General features: G+C 37.4%; 1 protein-coding gene and 1 long non-coding RNA gene across 2 annotated transcripts; both read left to right on the top strand.

The window, feature by feature from the left end:
- The first annotated feature begins 1006 nt into the window (after window positions 1–1006).
- On the top strand, window positions 1007–4925 carry LOC121375383. Its single transcript, XR_005958306.1, has 3 exons — window positions 1007–1090; window positions 3532–3592; window positions 4809–4925. It is a non-coding gene; the product is annotated as an uncharacterized LOC121375383 (long non-coding RNA).
- A 635-nt stretch (window positions 4926–5560) lies between these two features.
- On the top strand, window positions 5561–8950 carry LOC121375382. Its single transcript, XM_041502805.1, has 4 exons — window positions 5561–5646; window positions 6884–6934; window positions 8175–8264; window positions 8787–8950. Exons 1-4 carry the CDS (start codon window positions 5596–5598, stop codon window positions 8907–8909), a joined length of 315 nt encoding a protein of 104 aa, XP_041358739.1. The 5' UTR covers window positions 5561–5595; the 3' UTR covers window positions 8910–8950.
- Window positions 8951–9917: the final 967 nt, after the last annotated feature.

The following is a 9917-nucleotide window of genomic DNA, read 5'->3' as shown; positions in this document are numbered from 1 at the left end:
TCTGTTTTGTTTGTTTGTTTGTAAGATTTGGGGATATTTTGTGCGCGCGCATGCGTCCGTGTGTGTGTGTGTGTGTGTGTGTGTGTGTGTGTGTGTGTGTGTTCGCGCGCACGTGTGTATATTAAAGTTTCAATATTAGACAAAATTAGATAAACTACGGTGCAGACCCGAGTCAGTGGTTTCATTGGGCTATTCCAGCCAGTGCACCACGACTGTGGGATGGTGCATATATACTGACACACAATGAAAAGGCAAAAACAACTTTTCATTGCAAATAACAACAAACTATTAATGAATTGATGGATAATGTAATATGACATTAATGACTGGTATTCATGAGATATATTCACATGGAAACATCGCCAGTTATCATCAGTAATCGAGTTGCATTCGTAATCGAAAAGTTCAACCCCCCCCCCCCACCCCCCACCCCATATCAAGGTCAGTATCTGGTGTGTCCACCATTGGCCCGTGAGCATGCGTGAAGACGACGGGGAAAGGATTGGCACAAACATCTCAAATAATGGCTTCCTCTCATAAAATGTTATTTTAAGTCCAATAAATATATTTTTCATTAATCACAACAAAATATTGAAAAATATCTGTTTTGCGTTTTCATTGTCAGTATATAACAAACAAACAAACAAACAAACAAACAAACAAAAATATTTATCCCTTGCTACTAATGAAAAACGTTTAGCGGTGGGTCTCCTCTCTAAGATTTTACGAGTATATCAGTGTTACCAAATGTTTAATATGCAATAGCTAATGATAAAAATCAATATGCTCTAGTAGTGTCGTTAAACAAAACAAACTTTAACTTTTAGCTTCGAGTATACTTTTAAAAAATTCACCGCTCATCATAATAAAAATATTTAAATATTACACAACATTTGTAAACATATATTTACATATTTAGCACAACACTTTAACTCCATTTAGTTTTCTACTACATGTATTCAGAAAGTATTGTATCAGTTAATAAAAAAAGTTATTTATTTATTTATTTCAGACAAGATGTAGTCTTTCAACACTTCCCGATGCACAGACTAGTTGAAAACCCAGGAATATGGACAATTGTTAAATACAAGTAAGTTGGTCTGTAGGGAAAAAAAGAAGTTTGTTTTGTTTAACGACACCACTAGAGCATATTGATTTATTAATAATCGGCTATTGGATGTCAAACATTTTGTCATTTTGACAGAGGAAACCCGCTACATTTTTCCATTAGTAGCAAGGGATCTTTTATATGCACCATCCCACAGACAGGATAGCACATACCACGGCCGTTGATATACCAGTCGTGGTGCACTGGCTGGAACGAGAAATAGCCCAATGGGTTAATTTAATTAAAGAATGGCTGTGTGCAAGCCTATAAGAATACTTTCCACAAAACATTAAGCGACATTAAGTCATCTTTCCAATTGTATGTTTACTTATTTTAACACACACGCGCGCACACATACACACACAGGCGCGTGCACACACACACACACTACCTGTGTCAAAAGTTGAAAACTATTTTCAAAGGACATCTATCTCATTACAATTAAAATTAAAATTAAAGATATATCGTATCGATATTTGGTGGGGGATATACTGTTTTTGTTTTTGGTCGCGAAAAGCACTTAATTTTTTAGACAGCAGGTGAATTTTAAAATTTATCTACCAAAATGAGTAAAAAATAGTGTCTTTTTGGGGCGAGTTGGGTTGGGGGTGGGGGGGGGGCTTGTGGGTTATTTGTGGATTTCTTTTAGCAAAACCACGAAAATATAAGCCCACGAAAATAAATAATTTCACAGTAGCCGCACCATGTCCCGGATCGCGCTTTTTAAACAATTCTTTGAAACAATTATCAAAGGAAAAAAGAATAAAATAAGTGTTTTATTTAACGACGCACTCAACACATTTTATTTACGGTTATATGGCGTCACACACAGATTTTTTTTTTTAGAGGAAACCCGCTGTCGCCACATAGGCTACTCTTTTACGACAGGCAGCAAGGGATCTTTTTATTTGCGCTTCCCACAGGCAGGATAGCACAAACCATGGCCTTTGTTGAACCAGTTATGGATCACTGGTCGGTGCAAGTGGTTTACACCTACCCATTGAGCCTTGCGGAGCACTCACTCAGGGTTTGGAGTCGGTATCTGGATTACAAATTCCATGCCTCGACTGGGATCCGAACCCAGTACCTACCAGCCTGTAGACCGATGGCCTGCAACGACGCCACCGAGGCCGGTCTCAATTATCAAAGGAAGAACAATTTATAATGTTGTTTAATGAGGATCAACTGCCAAAACCTGCTGTTTTATGTTTAAACGACGCAAATGTATGGCGTATTATTTTGGTTATTATTCACAAAGTAGGAATCGGAGAGCCCATTGGACTACTATTCGTTCCAGCCAGTGCTCCACAACTGGTTTAACAAAGGCCGTGGTGTGCACTATCCTGTCTGTAGGATGGTGCATATAACAGATCCCTTGCTGCTAATCGAAAAGAGTAGCCCATGAAGTGGCGATAGCGGGTTTCCTCTCTCAATATCTGAGTGGTCCGACGCCATATAACCGTAAATAAAATGTGTTGAGTGCATCGTTAAATAAAACATTTTCTTCCTTCACAAAGCAGTAGGCCTACATTTGCTCATATAGATGGTACTATTTTAATTGCTTTGTAATATACATTATATGTTACACATCAAGTTTAAATTAAAACAAATAAATAAATTAAAAAGTCCATATCTTAATTGTCTTAGGTCCGATTTCTCGTCGGTGGTAAAATATCAGACATTTAAACTTTGGACTTCGCTGTCGCAAATGTTTCATGTGCAAAACCATTCTGATTTGAAACAAAGATCAAAACTGAATCTTTAACATGAAATGCAAAATTCAGTTGATCCTCTCACAAACGAAAATTGAATCATGAATCGTGGCTGAGCCGCCAACGTGAAATCGAGCACTAGCATTTCCATCAAATATTATATCATTATTGAAGCGTTCTGTCACTAAACTACGTCCACACTCCAGAGGAATGTTCAGGAGAGCGAGTGATCGTGCTCGTTCGCTAGACTGGTTTTTGCTCCCAACGTTTGATGAATTTCATGTCATAGAAGACGATGGTAGCAGTTAAATTATTCGCGAGCGTCAGGGCTGAGTTCAGCCAGACCAAGCAAAAAAAAAAACGTCCACTAGACTGGTATATGTGCTTCACAGTAAACCAAATGGCCATGTCGGGAACCAATCAAATAGTTCACGAACGTTAGCGAAACGTTTGTTTGCTAAACTTGGGGCTGGAATCCTAAACACGCCACTGTTAAAGTGGGTTTTTTTACAAATAAACCTCCCTTGAGCCAATATATCATTTTGAGTGAATTGTAAAAATATTTATCGCCACAACAAATCGATAGTGAGTAATGATACTGTTGACAAATGTAAAGCCTTCTCGCGTGTTCAGAATTTAATGGTGGACAGAGTCAATACGCTCGTTGGCTGCGAAAAAGGTTGGGTATTGATTGCGTAATTATCCTTTCAGATATGGTCGCTTGATAGCCAAAGACAGCAATGAACTGGACTGGGTGTACGTTGTCAAATCGGTAAGAACATCCATCGTAGAGGGCGCCACTCTGTAGCGTGGGGGGGGGGGGGGGGGGGGGATTAATAATCCATCGACCAACACTGAAAAGTAGTTCTGTTTAAAAAGAAATATACAATAAATTAAAAAATATATACTTTACAAATAATATGATGATAATATAAAAAGAAGACATAACAATACAGTTTATATTATTGTTTTAAACGTATTTATTACACAGCAAAATTTAGAAATCTTATCTTTAAATCATTATCTTCTTTCTCTCTTTCTTTTTCTTTAATAATTTATTTTTATCTTTTAATAATTTCTTTATTTCGTTCTTCTCTTTGTTAATGTTTCTCAGTATATCATAAAACTGTGTTTTTAAAAATGTATATATCCATGTTTAATATTACCTTTGTAATATTGTAATATCCTTATAAAATAAACAAAAAAGGAAACTATGCTATGGACCTATGTACAGAAACATGATACGTACAAAGAGTATTTTTGACATCATCAGTGGATGCACTAACATTGTCACTTATCAGTCCTCTATTTGTTTGTATGTGGAATGACCAGTGGACGCTTTGTATGGACATTCAAATTTACTGTTTGTAACTTAATTAATTTAATGTGAGAAGCAGCAATAATAAAACTATATTTAGTCCATTTGCATTAATGACGGTTCTTTAATCTGGCTCAGACTATGATTTGAGAAATACGCCTGATGTTCTAGATTGGGCGCCGCTATTTTGAAAATCCTCTTGTAGAGCTCTTTAGACAATTACATGCAAGTATACAATATTATACTGGTATATAAAACACGCCTTCTCACTTGTTAGTTTGTTTTGTTTAACGACACCACTAGAGCACATTGATTAATTAATCATCGGCTATTAGCTATTGGATGTCAAACATTTTGATATTATGACTGAGACTCGAAGTCATCAGAGGAAACCGGCTACATTTTTCTTAATGCAACAAGGGATCTTTTAAGCACATACTACGGCCTTTGTCCAGTTGTGGTGCACTGTTTGGAATGGGTAAAAACCCAATCAGCTGAATGGATCCACCAAGGTGGTTTCTCACTTGTTAATTATTAGATTTTCGCCAATCAGAAAAGTGAAAGTTCAACACTTATGTAGATGTAGTTTGAGTGGTGTTCTTTTAGTTGTTAGATTAGAGTTGAAAATTACAGGCTGACGTGTTTCTTCTTCGTGTTCTTCCACCTGCAGGGAGAAGCTCGCTTGTTGAAGTATCTTGAGCCGAGCTACGTGGATATCAAAACCAGACGACAGAAAATTGCAACAGCCATGGAAAAAGACTCGCCATTTTTTAAAAAGAAACAAATTTTGCAATTCATAGCAGAACGAGATTACAGTAAGTGAAGTTGACCTGCGGCTGTGGACACGCATAGTACAGGTCCCTTTAGTTAAATATAGATAAATGCCATGATCTACCTAGTGGAGGGGGCAAACAGGCAGTTTCCCCGCCTCACACAGAAACATGCCCTTTTTACTTTTAAAATGTTATTTTTGACTAACTGTAGAATCTGTCAGTGATCTGATATCTGAAGAATCTGTCAGTGATCTGATATCTGAAGAATCTGTCAGTGATCTGATATCTGAAGAATCTGTCAGTGATCTGATATCTTCGTGTCTCTTTGCTTGAGGGGCCAGTTGTAGCCTAGTTGTAAAGCGCTTGCTTGATCCGCGGTTGGTTTGGAATAGATCCTCGCCGGTGGGCCCATTGGGCTATTTCTCTTTCCAGCCAGTGCACCACAACTGGCATATCAAAGGCCGTGGTATGTGCTGTCCTGTCTGTGGGATGTTGCATGTCAAAGATCCCTTCCTACATTAGAAAAATGTAGCGGGTTTCTTCTGATGACTACCTGTCAGAATTACCAAATGTTTTACATCCAATAGCCGATGATTAATTAATCCATGTGCTATAGTGGTGTCGTTAAACAAAACAAACCTTGGACAGAAAGTAAAGAAGGCGTCAATCAGCGTGTATGGAAAGATGTTACCGGCATTCATCCAGGTGGAGACTCTTCACACGGGCCAAGTGTTTGTAAGTATTGCAAGGAAAGTTAAAAAGTAAACGTTTGTTTTGTTTAACGACACCAATAGAGCACATTGATTTATTAATCATCGGCTATTGGGTGTCAAACATTTGATCATTTTGACATATTATAGTCTCAGTGAGGAGTCCCGCTACATATATTCATTAGAAGCAAGGGATCTCCTACAGACAGGATAGCACATACGATGGCCTTTAATAATTCAGTCGTGGTGCACTGGCTGGAACGAGAAATAGCCCGATGGGCCCACAGATGGAGATCGATCCCAGACCGACTGTGCATCAAGCGAACACTTTACCACTAAGCTACGTTTCGCCCCGTATTGAAATGCAATGAAGTCATATTTGAGTGATTCCATCTTCAAGTCTGAGATCTACAAATATAGAATACCACACTCGTTTTAGTTAGATATCACTTTTATGAAACAAGTGTACGTCCCATCTGACCTATCGAAAGTGAGGTCAGATACCATGGGAAGTTTACGAGTTTCGTAAAAATTATGTTTAGTGATAAGGAGTGTGGTATTTTATTTATAACACACCTTCAAATAACGTAAAATCTACAATTACTTCCAACATAACTGAACGAGACATGGGAATGCATAGAGCTTAAACGAGGGAAGATAACGTCGCTTCACAAAATGACGTCATTTAGCAACTAATACGCACCTGGTAATGGGTACGATATTTGTACGCATGCCGAGTCGTTCATCAGCTGAACTATTTTTGTCCTTTTAGTATGTTTGCCAAGGTACTAAATCTTGCAGTTTGGTACCCACAATTGTTCTTTGTGTGTTTTGCGAAGGCAACGATAATCCACAATGATCCTTTATTTCTGTTACTAACTGTATTACCAATCCGATTTTATTTCAGCTCTACTAGTAATAGTTATAGACCAGTAGAAACGATTTTAATCAGATTGATGTATTACAATTTTTACAAATAAATATCTATTAATATTGTTTCAATCATTTGTGAACATTATTCTAGATATTTTAGTATCAAGAAATCTGTTAATAATATTTAACAAGCATGTGTTAGTTTGCACACTGGTTTGCTATAATTTTATGATAGAGCTTATTGGTCACATGGTTTCTATGTGTGTACGTTTATGTGAATTAACGTGTTATTTTGCGCTCTTGTTTACTGTAATTGTATTATGTAATAGTGGCCACATGGTTTTTATGTGGCTACGTGTTTGTGAATTAACGTGTTATTTTCACTGCAGGGTCTTCGAGCCTGTTTGGACGCAGAAGAACGCGGACCCACTGTTAGTCTGGTCAGTGGCATTCAAGTCATCAATGCTTACAGTTTTCACAATATTCACTCTATAATTCCATGTTTACGTGTACTGTTTTCCTGTTAGTATTCTCTGCTAGTTTTGTTTTCTTCATTTTACTGTACTGCGATCCGATGAGCGACAACTGAAATATGTTCAAGAGGGTAAGCGATCGCGGTCAGTTGCTAGACTGGTTTCTGCGTCTGATGTTAGATCAATGTGATTTGATACAAGACGTTCGTACCAGTCAAACTATTCGCGATCGCTCTGCCTCCTGAACCCGCCAGTACCCACCATCAGCAGAGTAAAATTAATTTGCCATTCGCAAAATATATGGGGATACAGGGGAAACTCACCCCTCTCTTGTCTTGAAAAGCTCCCAAAACTTAGTGATTTATGGGTGAATATAATTGTTTGCTGTTGTTTTAGTTGTTGATGTTGTTGGGGTTTTTTGTTTGTTTGTTTGTTGTTGTTGTTTTTGTTTGTTTTGTTTGTTTTGTTGTTGTTGTTTGTTTTGTTGTTGTTGTTGTTGTTTGTTTTTTTGTTTTTGTTGTTGTTGTTATTGTTGTTGTTTTTGTTTGTTGTTTTTTTTTTTTTTTTGGGGGGGGGGGGGGTAAATGTAATATCGTGGGAAGTTGTGTGCTTCTGTGGAGGGCCGCAACTATGTATCCCTTGTTAGTGAACTTTGGAATACTTTGGATGCTTTTTTATCTTGTACCATCTCCCTAGGAAAATTCTGCATTTTACCCTAAATACATTATTATTAGGAGCCGTTTTCCTTCCACATAAGCTCCGTTTCTATGCGTCAAAGTACATTGCTTTTGAAAAGAACCATCTATAATGCATTCCACTCGTAACTGTTATTTCCATCGTACAGGCATGGTTTTAATATACTGACTTATGGTTATTTGTAGCTAGAATATGTTTACTTGATTACATATGCTCAATTCCATAAACTGATTACGATATATGACAAGTAATTCTTCCGAATCTTAATATGTGTTAAGCCTTTCTTCAAAAACTGAATGTAATGTTACAGCTGATAAATATATTCGAGGTTTTTTAGTATTCTATATTCAGACGTCGTTATCTCGACCTCCGTTATCTCGAAAAACCCAGACACCCAGGATATCTTGAGCTTGTTGGTTTGGGCCCATCACCATCGAGATAACGAAGTTTGAGCGTAATTTCCTGTTAAGAAGAACTTTAAAAATTGCTTAAGTCTTAAATTTCATTTTAGGTTAGTGGGGACTGTGAGTTGTTACAGATCAACAAGAGATTCTTTATGAAACATTGTGATGACACCATTTACAGTCTCATACGACTCAAGGTAAACCTATTAACTTGAACAAAGTGTGTGTGTGTGTGTGTGTGTGTGTGTGTGTGTGTGTGTGTGTGTGTGTATGTTCCTACGTATGTGCAGCATACAATGTAGTTGCATACATATGTAAGTAATATTAATTAGAAATTCTCGAACAAAATAGTTTTGAAATAATTGCAATGAATGCTTTGTTACTTCCATTAAGAATAACAGTGGAGGATCCAGAAAATTCTTCTTTTTTTTTTCTTTTTTTCTTTTTTAGGGGGGGGGGGGGGGGGGGGGGGGGTAGCAATGACATGTGGCCAAAAGCCACACACGTTTCCGAAGAGTTTCCTTGGATTCTCAAACGTAAAATATCAAAAAGTAAATAATAGTATAATTGTCGCAAAATTTAGGGTGGAGCGGGCCCCTGGGGCCCCCTTAGATCCGCCATGTCCTTTACCATTTCGCTGATAATACGGAAGTATCGGTATCACTTTGGAATCTGTTAGATTAGCATGCAAGTAACTCGGATAATTATTACTATTTCAGTCCAAGCCGTTTCCGAGCCAAGAGGAACTGCTAGACCGACTGGACGCCAACATGCAATGGCAGGAATTCAAACAAAGGACTCTTGAAAATTTTCTCAAACAGTGCAGACGTCTACAGAGATGATTCCCCCTGAGTTACAGACTTCATACCTCTTCACGTTTAGCATTCATTCGGTGTAGCATCTTAACTGCTAACGACTAGAAAGATGACTTGTTATATTGTGACATTCTGTAGCATTTAGGCCTGATAACCCCTACCTGATAATTCGAAGTGTTATCATGTTACTAGGAAATGAGTCGTGCGCATGACGAATGTTTGCTTAATTTTCAGGTAGATCGTTTTCTCATTTTTCAAACATCCATTTACAGCAATACTTGTTGAACTGCATAAATAAATATAACATTTACACTTCCTGTAACATCAAATTACCTTCTATTATTTAATACTCCATTATTCGCTTCTATTCGTAACTAGCCAGCGTTTTTAATTAAACAAAAAAGCAAGTAGCTTACTGCAAAGGATGTTTACATTGGGAACAGCGTCTGCTCGAAACCTTAGTGGTATATGAGCATGTTAAAATATATCTACTTACGTCACAGTCACTAGCAGCCAGTAATGTACATAGATCTTCTTCAGGTCACACATAAACTTGAGTTTGTTTTCACAGAAAAAGATACAAAACTTCTAATGTGACATAGACTTAGAAATATAATCAAAGTATTTTATTTAAAATTTGGAAACACATAACTTTTAGGCTGGTTATGCCATTCCCAAGAAGCTTTTGGGCACCTGCTATTGTCCGACTTCCGGAAGTAGTTTCTACACGATCAAATTAATAGTTTCTATACCGCTTTTGACTGAAACATATTACAAAAATATAACTTGAAAGGGGTTGCATGACAAAAAAGCATATCAGGTTACTACGTTTTGATATCGTGGTTATTTGGCCTGGTTCGATAACGTTGTAACCGTTATCTAAACCTCGCCAAATAACCACGATATCAAATCGTAGTAACCTGATATTCTATATTTATCCTGCAACCAGTGTTCCTACTGGCCTGTTATGATGACCTGTTAAAGCAAAGTCATAACAGTATACTAACATGTTATGACTTTTGACGTCACGTACAA

The sequence above is a fragment of the Gigantopelta aegis genome, chromosome 6, assembly GCF_016097555.1.
Source record: "Gigantopelta aegis isolate Gae_Host chromosome 6, Gae_host_genome, whole genome shotgun sequence".
NCBI classification, from domain to species: Eukaryota; Metazoa; Mollusca; class Gastropoda; order Neomphalida; family Peltospiridae; genus Gigantopelta; species Gigantopelta aegis.
This window is presented reverse-complemented; position numbering and strand designations above follow the sequence as displayed.